The sequence below is a fragment of the Poecilia formosa genome, unplaced genomic scaffold, assembly GCF_000485575.1.
Source record: "Poecilia formosa unplaced genomic scaffold, Poecilia_formosa-5.1.2 Scaffold68, whole genome shotgun sequence".
NCBI classification, from domain to species: domain Eukaryota; kingdom Metazoa; phylum Chordata; class Actinopteri; order Cyprinodontiformes; family Poeciliidae; genus Poecilia; species Poecilia formosa.
This window is the reverse complement of record NW_006800007.1, coordinates 734,857-755,656: the sequence shown is the minus strand read 5'-3', so window position 1 is coordinate 755,656 and position 20,800 is coordinate 734,857. Positions and strand designations below refer to the sequence as shown.

Below are 20,800 nucleotides of genomic sequence, written 5' to 3'. Positions count from 1 at the left end.
CCACAGGTCTCCGCAGTAGCCTCGGCCAACATTGATCTGAAATAATTAAAGCAAATCCGAGGTTTGATCATTGAAAGCCCAAAGAAGAAGCTGCTGGGGGGGAGGATTATCAACTTAAGCTGCTGAAGACACTTTGGAAATCCAGCAGCTAAAATTCACCAACACTTGTTTCAGCCTCTGGAAACCATTCAAGCTAAACTGTGTTTTGTGTATGCTACAAAAATCGATGACAAGCATCTTTAAATCTTTAATAACGGCACAGGAAACTGCTGGACTGCTGTTATGAGAAACATTTTCACTTCTTTCATTTGCAGGCCAGACATAAGAATAAAATGCAGATCAATCAAATCTATTTATAGAGAAGTTTTCATTCAGCCAAGTGAAACTCAAAGTGCTTTACTGGGACAAACATTTAACCAAAAGAGACTCAGACAATATAATGGTCAAAATGAAAATGAAGTGGTCAAAATTGTCATTTTATTGTGTGAATAAAATGTGCAATAAATGAGGTAAACACGAATAAAAATGATAATTTTACAGATAACAAAATAATGAAGAATTTAAATTGAAGTAAATCAGTGTATTATGGAATTAAGGAAGTGCAATAATCTAGATTAGCAAAGAAATGCTGCTGATATATGTATATTTTAGAAAACATTAGAATTAAATCCAACAATAATAAATATACAAGAACAATATAATCTAGTGAAGAATAATATTGTTAAAACATGTAACAGTACTTGCTATGACATTAACTTAAACAACAATTAATTACATATGCATTAATTATTTAAAAGTATCTAAATGCAAAATTAATATCTGTGGACAAAATACTTGTTGGGTTTGATGGATGGATGGAAGACAAAGGAACAGTTGGGTTGATGGTCAAATATACCCCATATGATCAATAAATGAATGATCAGATTATTGCAAAGACGGATAATTAGATGATGAAAGAAAAGGAGGAATGAATGGACGATGGATTAAACAGCTAGATAAAATAAAGTCTGGGAATGCAAGAAATATACTCTCCACTGTTCTAATTTCTTCTTCCAAACTTATCTGGATATGTTAATTGTTTAAATCAAAGTCCAATTGCTTTCCTCACTGTTTCTGAATGGGTAGAAACACAAATGGAATATTTTGTATTTTTTGTCTGTTGCCTTTTGTAAATCATCAAATTACAAAAAAAGTTACACTCGACAAACTTTTATTGACTTAAAACCTCTTTCTCGTTAGAAAGTTCAGAGTGTCAGCTGGAGCTGCTGTGGCTCAGTGGGGGGATTAGTCATCCAGTTGTTGGAAAGTCTGGGGTTGGATTGCAGCTTTCCTCCTTCTTACATGTCAATGTACCTTTTTGCCAGGCATTAAACCAGATTTACATCCTGAGCTGCTGGCCAGGAACCTGAGCTTGTTGACAATGTGATTCTGCTGTAAAGCATAATATAGACACAGCCTATCTGAATTAAATTAAATTACATTTTGATCAGTAAATATGTTTTTTGTTGTCATTCACAGAAGGTGGATATAAAATTGATTATTATTGGAATGATCATGGAATAAGAAGTTTTGTTTTTTTTATAGAAAACTTTTATAAGCTCCTTCCATTTCAATGTTTGTAATAATTTCCTGTTATAACTTTCACTGTAAAGATCTGTTTTTCTGGGAAAAAGCTAAAAAAAATCCCACTTACAATGTATAAAAATGTATTTATACAATGTCCTGCAGACAGTTGGTGGAATATTAAGGTATTATAAAGACCTCAATAGTTTCACTGTTCTCTTAAAGGTTAAAAGAACATGTGATTGTATTTGTTGACAGATGGTATCTGCAGCACAGACTCAGCTGTTTTGAATATATTATAGAATATTTTTTTCATAAGGTGAAGAAGGTTGTGTGTTGAGGTGAGAAATTAAAGTTAAACACACCACAGCATCCCAGGTTCATCAATGACCCTCAGGTTCCTGCAGTTTTGTGCACCTGGTGAGTTAAACATCCACAGTTAGGAGCTTTCATTTCGTTTCCTCTCATTTACCTGCAGTGCAGTCGGTCTGAGAGGTGGGAGGAATATTCAGCAAACTGATGTTTGCATGGTGCTTACAGCAAAAGCAAAGCAGGCAGGCTTTTAAAAGGCACCAGTTGGATCAGTTAAGCCAAGTAATTATGCAAATGGAAGACACCTGGCAGATGTTTGGCTCTGTGACCCAGTGAACATCAAGTCTGTTGAGTAGCAGAGAAAGGAGAAATTAATATGGTGGGAGTGAAACAGCACAACAAGCATTTCATAATCAAGATTTTCCTCTCCAAATACTCAGCTTGTTCCAGTAAAACCTTTCTTGTTAGGAGCAGGATGTATCCATAATCGAGTTATTCATATTTATCACCACAGAGATGTTCTGCTGCATTTAATAAGGCTTGAAAGAAAACTAGAAATATAAGTTTAAAATGTAGCAGTTTTGCCACTCGTTTAGATTAAAACTGGACATTTAACTGTCCTGTTATCCTGTTATTTTCAGATTCACATATTATCAAGCATTTTAACTAAAAACCATATTTCATTATTTATGTTAACATTTCAAGAAGAACAACGTTACGCTCATGTTTTCTTCAGACGTTTTTGTATCGTTTCCTTCAGTAGTTCTTGGTACAGCGCCACCACAGGCGACAGAGTGAACAGTTTGTTCAGTTAGTTTGGATCGTTTGATACAGTGCAGTGTGAAAGCAAATAGCACCAGCTAAAAAAAATAACAAATGTTTAAATTTTGGTCGCCAATTGAACCGAGTCTTCTGGACTATCAGGTGCGAAAACAGCCCAAATCTCCTCTATTGCATGATGGAGTTCCAGTCGTTGGAAATTGCTTTTTAAATGACTTCCACATATTAATGGGAAGCAATGTCTGCTTCTCTGAGGCCATTGATGCTGTCGATCAGCAACGCCCACCGCCTGCCTTCTCTTTTAAATCCTGAAAGCAGCAAGGTTGTTTTTAAATTGTCAACACAGGTTTTTCAATTGAGAGCCATTTTGGGTTCATCTCTGTTGAAGAAAGTGCGGAATATGTGGTGCGCTTTTGTTGATATGAGGTTAATTTAAATAATTTCAGACTCTGACCAGTCCATTTTGTCATGCTTTCAGTACTTTTTACTCTTTGTTGCTGCCACAGTCCGAGTTGAATTCTTGCATCATTTTCTATAGCTACAACAAAAACCTAACATCAAACCTTTTGTAAAGAATCCTAAAGTGAAAAGAAGCCAGCTTGCTGGGATGGAGCTCCCAAACATATCTCACAATTTATTTTGGATCACAGTAATCTCATAGCACTGGAGGCATTTTGTTGGAAAAAGAAGCGAAACATGGCAAAACAAAACTAAGACTCCAAACTGATTCATCTCAGTTCTGTTGTTGTAAAGCTGAAAGTCCTTTACCTTCCCCGTCTTCTGTTGTTTATGATCCTGTAGGAACTTTTCCCCTCAGCACTCAATGCTTTGCAACTAAAACCTGAATGAACTTGAAACCAGTCATGTTCTGGTAAAAGAAAGGCTGAACCCCCCACTCCGTCACGCTGTCACAGTGTCAGCACTATTCAGCCTGAAGTGTTGTCCCACACTTCACGTCCTGCGGACATTCCCTTTGTGTCGAGGACATGCAGCTGTAATCCCGATCTGTGACTAATCAGATTGGGCTGTCATCGCACCAACAGTGTGTTTGTTTGATGCTAATTTGAGAGCCATTTCACACGGAGCTTATGCTTCATTGTGTCGTCTGTGCCTCGCCGAGCTCAGCGCTGAACAACAGAAATTAGTTTTCTGGAAGAGCTCGATTCTATCACTTCTGTGATCATCCTAAAGAGGATTAAACTTGGATTTGTCACGCTGGCACAAGATAATCTCTGATCCACCTAATTTGTTATTGTGTTAAAATAGAATCTGATACATTATGAGTCTGATGTCGTCTATATGATCGACATTGACTTGCTCAGTTTTATCCGATCATTAATGATCATTAACCATTTTTTCGGGCCGTCTACACCGGGACTCTTATCAAATATTTTTATCTGCAAATAATTACTGCCCCTCTCCACTAACCCTCATTAATCAACAGTTTGACCTCGGTGATTCCAACAAGATAACCGGATAATCGCTCAGAGAAGTGTGCTTGATTTAATCTCAGCTGAATCTAATTGTTTGATTATTATAATTATGCTACAATTCATTTTAATAGATGTAATTCGGTTAACGAAGTGGATTAGCACTGCTTCATGTTTCACACACATTTAGCATTACAAACATCTGGATGTCTGCACATTTTGTTTTTACAAAGCTGAAAATTGAACTCTTTTTTGCTTAAAATTGTAGAGGTTTTAAACCATAAATATGAATATTATTAAATGTTTTCCTTGACATCTGCCTTGAACAGATAAACTTTACCTCTCTCATTGTCTTATCTTATCTTATTGGTATTCTTTATTTTATAAGAATACAAAAAAATGTTTAAAGAGGCTAACTCAGGTATATTCCCTGGACATCCATTGAAGCTGAGTCATGAATGCATTTTAACCACCTTCTTTTCTGCTTTTAAGACTTTAATGCATCTTGTTCCAGAAACTTTATGTGAGCCTTATAGCTTTATCCCAAAACCAGTTTAAAATGGGTGTTTATGATCATTCTCCTGCTGGAATAGGAATTAGAGTCCAAGTCTCAACCATTTAGCTGTTGCTCATTTTGACTGATACATCGACCTGATAACATTTGTAGAACTTTTGCACTGGAAAGTAATCTCATTAACTGTTAACTTCAATTAGAAAATCTCATCAGTTTAATTTCATGCAAAATATAAATCGATAAGAGACATTTTTGGTGATATTTAGAGGGTGTTTACATAACACACAGTGCAGTGTTTGCCTGCAGACTCATGACCTTCTGTAAGGACAACTAGGACAGCCAGAAGGGACATCAGCAGATGACACACTGGACTAACACCCCCAACCCAAATACAACATCCAAAAAAACCCCTATGACTACGCTTAACAATACTAACTCCTTTTAACATATCTGTTCTCCTACTCTTCTGTTTAACATCTGGGTTCTTAGTAAAAACACTTGATAGTTTACTTTTCTTTCACACTGAATCCAACTGAATCATGTTCACTTTAATATGTTGTCATTCTGTTTTATTTTGTTTTTCTTGTCCCTCAATTTATTTGTTTGTAATCACATTATTTATGCACATTTTTCTCTCTCAGTCTTTAAAAGACCAGAATTGCATATATTGTTTTTGTCAGATGACATTTCTAAATAAAGTGAGATGTTTTCATCTACTTCAGTAAAAATATGCTGAAGTAGTGCTGCTCTTACTTGCATATAGTTTTTGGTTACTCTACCCAGCCCTGTTGATTTCCTTCATCTGAACATCTAATGCATCTTCTCGCTGCCGTGACTGATGTGCCTTCAGCATAACCAGCCTGCGATCTTGCACAATCTTCATCCTGATTTTTGTCATATTTCCTGAAATGTTACCCCTCAGATATCGCCTTGTTTGCCTTTCATGAAACTGTGATGAGAGACACATGTTGGAGCTGCACGCTGGCATTTAAAAAGCTGCTGGCTTGTCAAGATGGAGGTATGCAGCTAAAGGTCAAAACTGAAGACGTTTACAGACCAAAAATGTTCAACACTCTCTGGTTCTCATAACGTGTGTCTCCATCAATATTTAGCATAGTTAGGACAAATCGCTCAAACACTGAGGCTCAGTGTTAGCTCTGCTAAATCCATCGGGGCTGATGTTAGCTAAAACCTTCATGATAGTCATTAATAACACTAAATTAAAGAACGAATTAATGTAGAGAGACAAAAAACAAGCATTGTTGATATGGCTAAAAACATACAGCCTCACTGCAGCATCCATCATAAAGTCAGGAGTGCATTTGTGAAGTGAAGTTCACTTAAACTTTTCAGTTTTATCATCAACATCATCAGTCAGCAAGCATCTAATGTAATTATCTGCATTGTGATTTATGGTTATGACAGCATCATCAGCATCACTGCTATTGTTGAACAGCAGAGGCTCACAGAAAGAGCTCAGCATCATCCTTCAGCTGTGGACACATAGTGAGACATTGTTTGATTCTGACTGAATTTCAGCTGGATGAGACATAATCTGCATCAGTGATACATTTTTACTGCCAGTTATTATATTTATTTTTGTTTTTGTAAGAAAAAAAAAACTATTTCACATTTTGACGACATTCAACTTTTTACTGCATTTTAACCCTTTAGCCTTAAAAATGAACTAGACTGACCAGAGATTACACTTTCCATATATGCTTATTCAATTTTGACAGATATTGCAAATCAGCTAATCGCATCACAGCAGATCAGTATGTTTAGATATCAAGCTGCGATAGGCCAATTTCAGAAAGCTGATGTAGTACCTGTTGCTCATGTTCAACCACAGATGAGTGAGACTGTTCCAAAACTGAGACAGCAACTGTGTGGATGAAAATTCCCTCTTCATGTCAGAGTTCAGGGCAGAATGGACAGACTGGTTCAAGGTGGCAGTAACCCAAAATGTCATTTGTTACAACCAAAGTATCCAGATTTTAATCTGTAACTGTGCAGCTTTGAAACACGTTAGCTACAGCAGCAGGAGACCGTGCTTGGAGTCAGTCCAGTCAGCAAAAAAAATAAAAACTAAATAAATAAAGGATGCTACCGTCCAGTCAGGGTCATTAAAATTTGTTATTAGAAATAATGTTTTCCATTTGCAAAATTCAGATAATGGACTGAATCTTAGTCATGCAATCTTTGAGAATGAATTAAACATTTAAAGTACTTGTTTTATGGGTTATATACAAATATTGCACAAGTCAGTCTAATATTGATCATTTCTAATTTTGGAAGTTCACCAATATTGTTTTCTTCTCACACTTCCAAAAAACATCAAGGCAAGAGCAAATCAAAGGCAGATTTTTACTTCTAATTGGCTTTAATCCTCTAGGCAGAAATGTGTGTCTAAGTACTTGTTAGTTTTCTCTTAAAGCATTTGGCAGTTTCATTCCTAGACTTTTATGAAGATGATATGGAGCTCCATGCAGCAAAACCTCTGGATACAGCAAGTTGAAACAACATGGTAACACCTGGGTGTGATGAAAAGGAGCAAAGGGAGTTTTTGACCTTTAGGTGTTTCTTTTGTAGACCTTTTTTTCTTTTTTTACATTGTCACCTTGTAATGTTATTGCTCTGATAACAAAACCAATGTTATTCCATGTGCAAAGCTTCAGGTGTGAGGCTTGTGTTTGGCATCTTTCCTCAGCTCGAAGATATGAGGGTATAGTTTTGTTCTATGAATGGTAAGGTTGGGAATGTGTGTGCAGACAGAATACCACGTTTATAAAGACAGAAGATTTGTGTGTCTGTCACTTTTTCTTATTGATACTTGCAGCCTGGGCTGAGTTCACTACACTGGCCAATTGAATCAGGAGACTTGTGACTTCTTTTTTAATGCAACGAAGGTCAAGTGCAAACAAAACTAATCAGAGATTAAAAAGGCCTGTTTATTAACCACAATGGACTGGTGCAACACCTTCATTTTTGAAACCACAGCTCTGACTGATCTATCCATCACTTCATTATTCGTGAACAAAACACAGACACACTTGGACTCCTCAACTTGACCAGACTCAGAAAGGGGATTCCACTTTTTGCCATTTGACTTCAGCCTCAGAGGATCCTTAAGCTGGCAACCCTTCCTGTTGACCTGAAACTACTTGAACAGCAGAACTGAATTTACTTGCTCCTCTTCTTCACACACACACTTTCTCCTCTATCTCCTCATTAATCTCCAATATTTGTTTCCCAATGTTTCCACTGATAAGGGCAAGCTGGCTGCAGTGTGTTTGTGCATATATATATTTGCATACAAATCTATAAAACCTATGTATGCACATCATAAAGGTTTTTGTGTACTTGTAATGGTGTGGTTATTTGCTTTGTTTGTACACACAGATGCCCTTTAGTGCTAAGACTAATGAGGGATTTGTCCATTTTATTTTGTTTTCCCATCATGCCCCCTCCATATTCCCCATTTTCTCCCGACAGACTACGATACTGATCAGCACCTTCCCGATAAAGCGACAGCACTGACTGCGTTGCATGTTTATGAATTGCTAATGGAGCCATTTATCATGCCGTACGACACGATTTACCATATTGAAAGTCACGCTTTGCAGTTTTACATTTGGAAGGTGAAAATTTAAGCGCAATCGACTGTATCAAGTGTCATTTTAATTTATGGGAGATTAATGCGGCGGCTGTGCTCTCCTCCCTCGCACTCATCAGGAGTTACAACTAATGCCTGCATAATCACCATTTTTACATTTAACTTCAGCTGCACTCTGTGTTGCTGAAGGCAGTACATTTTCTTCTGCTGTTCGTAGAACATTAGAGGAATAACTGTTGTTCGATGTTGGCTTAATGATGATTTAGTTCACTTTGGGAACTTTTCAAGAACCAGTAAATCAAAAAAAATTCAAACAAAGAGAAGTGAGAGATTAAGCTCATGATTTTCCACTTCATCGCATGGTTAAGATAAAGTCTGGAGAGCTGATCTCATGCTCAGAGAGTTAAGGTCAGAGAGATTCAAAAGAGGACAAGATCCCATTGTACCTTACATTTATCTTTTGCACTGTGAAATGTTTTACAATGGCTTCAGTATTTAAAGGCTTAAGGTCAGCTGAATTGTTTTTTTTTTCCAACCATGTGAAAACACCATGTCACACAGACAGATTACACATTAATAAATGCCAAGAATAAACAATAAACTCATATGTGGGTTTTAGTACCAGATGCATAAGAAGATGTGCCTTATAGCATGTCTGACCCTTTTCCTATTGAGATTTGGTAAAATCAAAGCCAATAATGATACAAAATCTTATAAGACAAATAACAGCTTCTAATCCCTAAAAGAAAACTATCCATGAGATGGAAACAGATCATTGAGGTCAGTTTATGTATGGCACCATGGCAATAAACATTAAACTAAATATGCAGCATTTTAAGAAAAATAAACTCAATGTATTGAAAGACCAATTAATCTAAGAGCTGTGTGTTTGGACTGAGGGAGGAAACTGGAGAACTCGCAGAAATCCCAACATGCAAGGTTAGAAACTCAATGCAGAAACACAGGATGGGATTCCAGAACCTTCTTGCTGCAACTGGGCAACGTTGCTGTCAACTGTGACATCATGGAGCCTGAAAGGCAAATAACTTTCAACAAATTTCGTTAAGTCACTTAGAACAGGATATGGCTAATTCTTTCTTCACAAATGCTTGATACGTAACCTTTATCATTTTAGGAAAACATGAAACAATCCATCTGTGCTGGTGGGCCAAGACTGTATCATTCTTGGATTTTCTGCAGTCACAGGCTGCAGAAAATCCTTCAGCGGGTCACAAATGGTCCGCGGGCTGCACTTCGGACACCTCTGTGTTAGGCTGTCATCACAGGAAATGGGTCAGTACAGGAAGTTATTAATAGTCCACATCGTAGTAGTGCGTGCTAATTCTCTCAGTGCAGCAAGAAGAAACTCAAACTGCACTTCAGCTGACTGTTAGTGTAATTTTGTTGAAATGTTTGTTTTTATTTTATTTTGTTGTCGGGTTTTGAACATCTGTCCAGCAGTGTTTCTGTGGATGTTCTGTGTCATTCACAGAAAGTTGTCCCCTTCATGTGGGCAGAACCAAACATGGATGTTTGAGTTTACTATTAGAGAGCACCTCATGGATTTTGGTTTGAAATCTTATTAGCATTTACTCACTGAAAGGAAGAAGTTATTTTAGTTTCTTTTAATTCAATCAATTAGAACTAAACACTTAGCTATGTGACAAGTAAAGAAAATCTAATAAACACTATTATGAGTAATGGAAATCAAAGTTATTCAGGTTGTGAATGAGTTTAATTCTAAAATTCAAATCGTTCTCTGGTTCCTCTTTGTGCACTTAATGGAAAATTCTGCAGCTCAGCTGTTAGTGTCACGGGTGCATTGTAATGTCTTAGATGCATTTAATTCATTTAGTTAAAAATAAACTTATAAGAAAGCCTGCTTCTGGCTTTTTACCTGCAAAGCTTTCTTTGCATAAAGGAGAAAAACAACATTAAAGCACTGTGGCCAACATTCTCAACGATTCTTCTTGTTTCATATTCAGTATTAAAGTCACAGATTGTTTTGGTTCTGAAGTTTGTCCTCCGGCTTTGTCCTTGGTTTGCTAAAGTTTTATTATAGCAAGTTAAGGTATAGCTTATATCTTAATGCTTTTTATGTATCAGAAATAAATGTACATTTCAGAAGTGTATTAAATGGATTACTGTCACATATTTTGTTAATCTTAAAAAAGTCGGAAATCCAAAATATGTCCTCGATTTGATCAAGAAATGTGTCCAAGATCTCATTCACAATTGAGCAAGTAAATTGTAATGGCCATATGTGGAAGAATTAACAATTATAATTTCATCCACCTGTCAAAAAATAAATCAAAGGTCTTAATTTTAGAAAAGTAATGTTTTAAAGTGTCTGACTTTAGAGCAAAACACAATGCCACTATGTTTTGATTTGAGTTAACACAAGTACAATTCTTCAAAGTATGCATGACAAATGCAACATTAACTATTATTCCCCGTGTTAGGATACTTTATTATATCCATTCTTTTAACTAAATAAAAGTTTGCAACTGTCACTTTAACTTACCTGACAGTCAGTTATTAAAAAAAAGGTTTTAAAAGTTTAAACATGTTTTGTCAGCCGCTGTCCTGATACCAACAAAAACAACCATAAACCTCAGCCACAATGAAACCGCTCCAGTCTCACAGATCTCCAAACTGTGAATAATCTAGTCACTGGAAGGCCGAAGGAGGTTGAGAGGTTTTCAGGTGAAATCCGATATATTTTCATGCTCTTGTCAAAGAGAAACCATGGCAAAAAAAAATTATATTTTAGAGCTTAAGTTTGAATTCACAGTAATAAAAAAAAAAAAGTTTGGATTGTCTATGCATGGTTTCCTTTTTCAGATCAATGACAAAAGTAATTTGCCAGGTTACAATTACTGCACCGGTTGTGGGGCTCAGCAGGGTGCTATTCTTAAACAGAAAATCTCCTCACTGTATTATCTTATGTGGCTGAAAAGGAAATGAATATAAAGGTTTTTGCTAAAACTGACGGTGGATTACCAGAAACCTCCCAAACCGAGGTCATAGAGGTCCTGGAGACAGTAGCAAATCAAAATTAGGCGTGAAGGCGGGCCTTGGACTAGGTCACATCATGAAGGTTCAGGTGCCACATCGGGCGAGATTCTGGAGTTTGCATGGTTTTCACATACACAAAATTGATTTGTTCAGGTACTAGAATTAAGCATGTAAGGTTGTGAATGAATGGATATATTTTAATGAATTCAATTTTAGGCTTATTTTGTCTGCAATCAGAAGAGCAAATGGGAATACAGCAACACAAAATAGGGTTTAGATGACTTTTTCTTTTTTTCCAATATTGTTCTTCAATGTGCTATTTAAAGTTAACTGTTAAAAAGTTGAAGTTTCCTAATTGCAGCACCAGTGAAGCAGGTACAGCCAGTTTCTAAAATGTCAGGTGCAGACTGTATGACAACTCAATCTAAATTGTTAATTTAGGACAATTTATATGAAAACTTAGCTCCTAGCCTGCGTACTTTGGTTGTTCATAACCCCACGCTCAATTAAATACAAATTAAATACATTTTTCTTAATATATTTTTCTCCTGACATCTCCCACTGTGTTGCATTCTGTCTCTAATCAAATTAATCTCTGTTTTCCAGCTTAGCAGCATCAAAAGAAGCTGCGGCGAGGAAAGCTGCCTCCCCGATGCCGCCGTCAGAGTTTCTGGACAAACTCATGGGGAAAGTCTCGGGGTACGACGCCAGAATTCGACCAAATTTTAAAGGTAGGATTTTGCCACCAAGACTCAGTCGGATAAGGCAGGAATGTAGCCAAAAATTCCTCTAAAAATTTCTTCTTGCTTCTGCATCTATTAACATCTCCAAATGCATTTTTAGCAAAGATTATCTCCGGTGGAAGGTTTGTATTTTAATTTTTTTTTCTTTACCAAAAAGTGGGACAAACAGTTTTTACATCACTATTAAAATTCTGTTCTCTGTTTAATGTTTTTGGTTTTAAATCTCTTGATCTCTTTTGTTTGCCCTTTGCAGTGTGGAACAAAGGTAATTCTGCACATTGCCCAAATTTCTATAGAAATAAACAAGTCAGACCTTAAACTAATTTTCCTTGCACATTCTTGAGCATAAATCCCTGTAAATGCACTTTGAGCCCCACGATAGTGGCAAAACAGCATTTCCATCAACATATTTTAGATCTAAGCTGTCATGATGCTAGTTGGCTACATTCCTTGGTATCCACACAGTATCCTGAGTGCTTGTTTTGGTGGTCAAGGTAATGTACCTCCTTCCTGCCAGCGTGCTGCTGAATATGATCTCATGTTGAGGATGCTGCTGATGATAATATAAAATTTAGTGACCTCTCCCTGAATGTTAGTCCCCATAAAGACACATGTCAGAGGTTTCTTTGATCAACGCTTTCACATCAGAAACTGTCTGAACATTGCACAGGGAGGGAGACCTCCCTGTTCAATAAAGCATTTATTTAGTGTGATTAATGTGTGCAAAACGATTCCAGAGCATCGTGCAGACATCGATTCAAACGTCATTTTAGAGCAACATAGTTGACGTTCATGAGGTGAATGTGAATGTTTTCTCTTTTTTTGTCAGATAATTTGAATGTTTGTATTAGCCATATATTATTTATTTCAATACATATCATTGTGGCATTTTTTTCTTCTCATGATTATACGCTGGAGGTACTTGTACTTTGGCCTTCAACAGCCTAATAATCCTAATTATGTTTTGATCTGAAGGAATCTTGGTTCGCCCATCAGAATCAAGTGTCTATGTTAAAAGCTAAACCCTTTTGGTACTGAATGACCTTCTCTGCAGGAATGGTCCGAGTTGAATGTAATTTGGGAACATCCAAACAAGCGACAGGTTATCTCTCTGGTTACAGTTCAAGAAGCTAGAACATCCCAGGACTTCAGTGGTTGCATAACAAGTGATGATGTTATCTGTAATTACAGATTTGTCCAGCAGTCAAAACAGTAAGTGAAGGTCAGAAGGGTTTTGGGGCTGACCTGAGGTATTTACATTTTCCTGGCAAACCTTCTACAACATACTGTAGTTGTTACATGTGCATCAATGTCTGTCCAAAATGGAGAAAACCAGTTAAAGTTGGTACTTTGCTGGTATTTCCTCTGTATGTTAGACATTTCTTCTTCTATTTTCAATTCTTGTTTAGAAGAACTAACATTACTCAAGAAAAAAATTGCACTAGTACGGAACTAAAACTGGAGCACACATATAGTGACTTAAGGGCTATGTGTGTGCTCCATTCTTATTCTTTAGTGCTCAGAATGAGGAGGAAAGAGTGAAATCAGGTTTCCTCATCAAGCCCTAAAGCTCCACAGTTTGAATGTATGATTATTCCTTCATTGCTTCTGAATTTCCCTTCTTTTCTAACGCAGTGAAATAAATTTTTTCTAATATTTAGTACAGTGGGGAAGGTAACACACAGGATTCTGCAGTCGGGAACCTCAGCTTACGTTAAGAAATGCTGCTGCAGAGCTTTATTTTCCCTCTCCGTTGAGCCCATTATGTTATAACCCATTATATGGTGATCTTTCTAAGAGAGATATCTCAGCTAATGCGAGACAGAATCGAGAGGGGCGGAGGAGTTTTGGCGTGACTAAGTGTCTGTTATTAAACCTGCTGTGGCTGCACAACAGCCGAACCGACTCCCAACATGCAGAAAATTCATGCAGGTGTGTGTCAGGGAGTAGGTCTATAAAACCATCTTTAATTCTTTCACTTCTTACTGTCAATAATTTGCCCAAGTCACTGCTGCAACAACGTATTGTACAACAGGGCAGAAAGCAAGCCTAAATTCAGATTTATAGCTTTAATGATTTTTATTTTTCTCATATTATCTAATATAAAGTTTATAACAAATGGACATGATCGTGTGAAATGTTGTGTGTGCTCAGAATAACAAATATTTTCCATGAAATGATGAAAATGACTTTTATATGCAGCTTTTCAGAAAATTGAGTCTGGAGCTGCTAATAGACAGAGTCTGATGGGAAAATCTGTCATGGATGTCAGAGAGGAAGATGAGCGTAAACTCTGTGACTCATTAATTTGTGTCAGTTTTCTGTTGTGTTTGTGTGCCACTCCCTGCACAGCACACGACTCTGTGAATGGAATAGTGCGATTGCTGTCCTAAATATTTCCCAGGCGCTGACTGCAGTAATAATAATCTTCCATATTTTTATATATTTTTTATGGCGAAATGAAAATGTTATCCCCCAAAACATGGGAATGCTTAAACAAATAAACAACATGTGTGCATCGAACATATTAGGAAATTCATAGGAGATTTTCAATGTTCAGTTGTTTTTAAGGATTTGCTCTCTCAGTGCTCATTTCAGTCTATTCAATTTCTCTCTTAGTAGGTATGCGGGTTTGTAATTTCATTCATCTACCTTTTTTATTCCTGTTAACACATCCAGATAGTTAGTTTGTGTAAACCTAACAACACTCTAAAACAGAGTCATCCCAGTGATAAAACACACTGTGGTTTGAACAGGAATATTCAGACCTCTAATGTGGAGAAACCAAACATTAGCTACACAAACAGATGCACCAGCACAGCAACACAATCTACTTAGGGGTGCATTTACATCTCAAGGACACTGGGCACTTTTTTAAAAGACAGCAACGTGTCTGTTTTGAACAATGAAAGACAATTGGTTTGAGGGAGGAATGAGGCAATCTATCTTAAACATTAAAATAAAAAAACACTCCTCAGATGTCATCTTTCTAAGACTTTCTCTGCAGTCCTTTTAGTGTTATTGTCCTGACCGCAGCTTATAGGCCTGTTGCTTCCAACTATGATTAGAAATGAAGATTCATTCTGGATGAGAGGGGAAAAGTCTTCATGAAACCTGAGGAATCCTGGTTCAAGCACCGAGGAACGTATCCAGGGCATATTGTTGTATTTTCAATCCATCAAACTCTTGACTACTTTTGTGAAATCATATTGTGTGTGTGAGAGAAGAGTTCTACGATTTTATGACAAAAGAAAAATGTCATTGTGCTAACTGTAAAACCCTTTTCTCTGTAGGATTTCCTCAGAGAAGGTAGATTTCCAAAAGGCTGAAAACATTTACAAATCCATCAGCTTTTAAGGAAAAACAGTAGCTAAAAGCTCAAAACACCAAATGGAGAAACTGTGCTGCAAAATATCAAACCTTCCTGTTACCTGTTTTAAGTCTTGCTCTTTTTCAATCTCTTGCAGCCTGAAACAACAACTGACGTGGTAGAAAATGCAGTTTCAGTTTTAAATACGTCTTACATCTACAGTATGTTCTTCTGCTGGCTTCATTTTTAAAACCTTACAGTGAAAGTAGTTGACACTGTGTCTTTATTAATCAAAAAAATGTCCAACACGAGTTTGAAATTCTAGTCCTCATGAGCTTTTAGATGCACTTTAAGTTCAGTTGATGTATTTTTCTGTGTAAAGAAAAGCACTTTACTGCTGAAAGTATTAACGCCTTAATCAAGTTTAAGAATCTCAAATAATTTGAGTTCTCATTTTGCCTTAATATCATTTATCATTTATCATATCATTTATTTTCCTTGTAAGCTGTAAGGAAATTTGATAGAAGGTATTTGCTCATTAATTTTTCCAAACTTTTTATTCAATTTATTCAAAACCAGATTTAATTTGACTTTGAACTTTGAGTTTATGATTTCTTGTCTAGAGCACAAATGTCAAACCGCAGTCCTCAAAATGTGGAGACTTTTAGATATGTATCTGCTTCAACACACCTGAATCAAATATTTTTGTCTTTAGCTGGATTCTGGAGAACTTGCTGCCTACTGAGGAGGAATTTCAGTATTTGATTCAGGTGTATTGGACCAGGGACACATCAAAGAGTTGCAGGACATCCCTGATCTGGAGCATTAAAAGTAACACTCATCTATTCACTGATCTCATTAGTGGGTTGCCTGTAGATCCAAGCTCAATATCTACTTAAGTGAATCCCAACCGAAGGGAGAGCTGGAGACCTCATGGGGGAATAAATCAGACTTGTGTGCACTGTCTAGTGCTATTGGTGGCTCCTTTTTGATTTAGGGGCTTTAAACAGGTGTTTAGTTCACTTTTAACTTGGGTAAGCTCTGACATTTGCACAAATCTAAATCAAAAGCCTATCTCTCCCATTTTTACCTGAAACTGGTGAATTTTATTTAACTTTGAGAAAAGGTCTAAGGTGGAGACTTTACTTTTTAATCTCTCCTGGAAGCTGACTTTTATCTGAAAGAAAGCAAATCCTTAAGTTTCCTAAGTTTCTTGCAGAACAATGTGGCTGCCTCCTATTGGTTCACATAACACTTGCATTTTTTTTTTATTTTATTTTATTTTATTTTGTGTCTCGCAAGGAATCACCAGGCTTAGTCATTAAGGTATTATAGCACGAGTCAGAGAAAGTCTAATTTAATTTGATAGTTAGTCCTCAGCAGGGGATGTTGTTTTCTTGTTAAAATATACATGTATGTTATGTTTATTATCAATTCTGCAATTTTAAATCTACATGCGGAAATCACACATTTATTTTCCTAAGTGCTTCTTCCAGCCTACACGGTTTCCCTTCTGGTGAAATTAGCACCAGCCGATTTATTTTTTCTACACAGCAACAGCAGAATTAAGGCAGTGAAGGAACTGAGAGGAAAGAAAGGAGATTTGCCCAAAGCTACTAATATAGTACCAGCATGAGAGGAAATTACAGTGATCATGACTCGGGGCGTCCACTGTGCGAGCAGAAAGCTTCCGATTGATTTAGCAGGTTCTTCTGTTGGAGTACGGAGAGGAAACACTGCTGACACATTCAGGACAAGCCATTTATAATCCATGAATTCATCCATCCTTTCATTCTCTCTCTGCCCCTCCTTTGTCATTCTTATAATAGTATGCTCCCCTCCTCGTTTTCTACTCCCATCCTTCATTCATGTTTGGAAATTCTTCGTTTTCCATAAACCACAGGCACTTTTTTGTTCTTTTCTCCTGTTTCTTGTATTTGTCTCTTTTTGCACTTATTTGTGCCCTCATTCTTTTTGCCATAATAACATTAAGTTATTCTAACATCACCCTCATCTCTGTCCTTCAGACAGAAAAACAATGTCATCGACACATAGATGTCCAAAAGCATCTCCTCTTTCCATCCTCCAGTTAACCTCCTTCCCAAAAGTTATGGACTTATGGCTCTTTGAAGGGAACCAAATCTTCAGGACCCATTCACTTCAAAGAACTGTTCAAATGATAATTTTCTCTAAGCCATTTTATCTTAATTTAGTTTCATTTTATTTGTGGGTGAAGTTCACAAAAAAGTTAAATAATCTGTATTAAGAAAGTAACCATAGTATGTTATTGAAGAAAAAAAAATTATATTTTCCCATAAAGTATAAAATTTCAAAATATAAATGTTTTTTTTTTTTCAGTTGTTATGTGTATCAACATCTTAGTGCTAAATGCAACAAAATAAGGGAAACATGTAGCAAACAGCAGAGGAAAAAGTGGACTTGAGTTGTTTTGGCAGAAACAAAATTCCTCTTCAGCATCATTACATATAACAATTAGGGCAATGCACTAATGGTAAACAACACTTAATGAAGATTAACCAAAGAGCAATAAGCAAGAAGAAATCAAGAAGAAGGGAGCCACCATGTCCGTCCTCATCCTCTCTGCCCCACATGAAGCCGGCGTCGGTGTATCTGCCAGGTCACGCAGAGCGCCGCCATGACGAAAACAAACAGTGAGCCCTTTTTTCTGGTTCTTTTATTTGGCGATTAAATCAATATGTTTTGTAATTAAGTGGAGTAATAAGGGCTACTGCAGTGTACGCAGAGAGCATAGTAAGCAAGAAACAACTTTCACTGACTGAGACTCGAGTCCTATCACTCGTGACAAAAGAGCCGTTCAAAAGAATTGGGTCGTTCATGAATGTCACGTAGCTACTCCCCACCGTTTCTTCGCCTTGTTTGACCATCATTGAGTCCTTAAACAACCTGGAGGACGAGCAAAACTTCAGCTCTCTGTGCAAAATGATGCTGCTCAGCTCCCGAAAAGGATCACTAATCTGCTCTTCTCTGTGATGATAGCTCACAAGACGCTGTAAAGATAAATGAGTTTGTATGGGAGTGAAAGATAGGGGATCAGGGTGTTTATTGGTGGCCGTGTTCATGTGCTCCCCCTCCCTTTGTGTTGGATGTGTCTTGATGAATGGCACAGACTCATGCTCCAACTCCCCTCTTCCTCTCTGCCATAACCTCGTCCTTCCTCATCACTCAATCTGAGCAGCAGCAAGGGCGACGGCAGCGACCATGCCCCCAGTTTTAGGCTCGATCAGAAATAGATGAGCTGGCTAACGCTGCCACTACGTAACTCCTCTTTCTCCTTCAAAATCCCCTGCAAGGCAGGGGCCAGTGCCTCAAAATACGCTGAACATGTTGGCTGCTCTAAACTTACTGCTGCTTGTGTTACAGTTTGAACTTATTGAACGAAGAAAACTTTCATATTTGTCTTCAACAGCTTATAAAGTACATATAGAACATCAACGCAGTGTTACATGAGATTAATCACAAATAATTCAGTTTATAAAGCTAAAAAATATCCATTAAATAACAACAACAAAAAAGCAACTTAAAGAAAATAAATCCTGACTTGAAGGAATACCTGATTTTTTTTTAGAAGGGGGAACAATTGAAAGGTAATAAGTAGTCAACATCTTACCTACACTACAGTCCTCATAGTCTATTTAATTCATATAAATAAAGATGAGTTTTACCTGAGGATGATGCTAACCACTTGTCCAAACTGAGGAGAAGATGGTGTTGTAGCTTTTCATTGATTTTTAAGCTACCATTTTGTAAAAATGTTTTTGCATTCGATTACATTTTTGGGTACCAGAGTAACAAGGACTAAACACAGATGTATGGCAATGCAATGTGAAAAGTTGTCAAACTTTGGATCTTTTTCATTTGACTTCATAATTCTGTGCTACTTAAACTTAACATCCACATAAAATACAATGAAGTTTGTAGTTAAAACATTAGAAATTCAAGACGGAGGGATAGTTTCACAAAGGACCATTTATACATTACCAGACACATTTATTGCTGCAAAGCATTAAACATCTATTTTTAACTGCAGCAGTGTGACACTAAAATCATAACAATAATAATAAAAATCAATGTTCCGTTGGATTCAAATGAAAGAAAACAGTCCAGTTGGGTTACAAAACGTTTTTACACAAAAACACCTCCCATTAACAATCCTTTAAAATAAATCTAACTGAAGCGGGGACTTTTGTTTAATTCACTTTTTAAAGCTGATCAATGTTTTTTTTTAAGTTCTTATTGGTAATCCAAGACTTTCCGGTTATCTTGAGTATAAATATGATAGATGTGATGCAAAAAAAAGAGTCTTTTGGCCACTAACAGGATATGGACAGAATTGTAAAAATGAAATCTCCACGGCCACTAAAATCTCACTTTGCTTCATTTTTGTTTAGATTTCTTGAAGAAGGAAGTTCTTTTTCTTCTTCAGAGATTTTTGTGTTGTTTCCTTTAGTTGTTCTTGTTGCAGCGCCACCAGAGGTGAGGAGGGTGAACAGGCTTTTCAATTAGTTTGGATCGTTTGACATAGTGCAGTGTGAAAGCGAACTGCACTGGACATGTAACAAATGTTGAAACCTTGGTCCCCAAGCAAACCAAGTCTACCAGAACAATGAGTGGAAAAACACCCTGCAGCTCAATGTATATAAAATAAAATAAAATAAAATAAAATCTCAAAAGCAAAGAAACAAAGAAACAGAACAGGGAGAAGTCTGATGTGTGAGGATTTGATTTGTGACACCACTGAGCAGCCACAGTGGTTTCCCCCTTTCAGCTGTTATCCTGTCTTTCACTCCGCTCCCTCAGCTGATTTGCCAATGCTCCCTCCTCCCGTTTGCTCCGAAATCCTCACGATGAGCGTGAAAAGAAAAAAAATCCCTCTGAAAATCCACCACTGTGTCACTTTACCACTGAACAAGTGGATATGAGTCCAGTATTAACAGAGAGGGAGTGTGCTGCTCTTCTTTTACCCTTTCTTTTTCACAGCTGGAGCACTTCTTGTTTCACATAGTGTCTCCTTTTCTCCTTGCCAGAGTTGAACATGTCGACGTGGGACGGTAGTTATTAGCTGTCAGAGCTTGACGTTCATTTGGTCTTATCAGCACTTGTTTAATGGCTACTTAATGGGATTAATGGACATAAGGTAATGAGTGTGGGATGGGGGACTGGCTGCAGGGGGGAAATGAATGGTTGAGGGAGCAAGAAAAGAGGAGGAAAGGCAACAATGCTAATGGCTTACAGACTTGGATGGAGTTGCTTTGGAAAGCAGTTTGGTAAATATGGCAGATGGGAACTGTGCAGCTCTGGGCTTCATATGCAAACACAGAATTTATTGCCCTTATATTCATACCAGTGGATATTGCATTACTCGGTTCCATTCTTCAGCAGCTTTGAAATGGACACAGGAATTTCCACACGTTTCTCCTTCTTTTATGTTGTGAATCACTACAAGGATACAAGCTGAAAGCCACAGGAGAAAGC

The 20,800-nt window shown here is 37.1% G+C and overlaps 1 protein-coding gene across 6 annotated transcripts in view; it reads left to right on the top strand.

Moving 5' to 3' along the window:
• glra1 (glycine receptor, alpha 1) overlaps positions 1-20,800 on the top strand; it is a 110,868-nt gene that overhangs the window by 15,654 nt on the left and 74,414 nt on the right. For 4 of the 6 annotated variants that reach the window (XM_007555047.2, XM_016672982.1, XM_016672981.1 and 1 more), the window contains exon 2: positions 11,840-11,964. In XM_007555047.2, coding sequence (XP_007555109.1) covers positions 11,840-11,964 — 125 coding nt within the window. Of the gene's footprint in view, positions 1-11,839; positions 11,965-12,229; positions 12,242-20,800 lie in introns of all 6 variants that reach the window. The other 2 variants (XM_007555050.2, XM_016672980.1) reach the window with 1 other exon arrangement.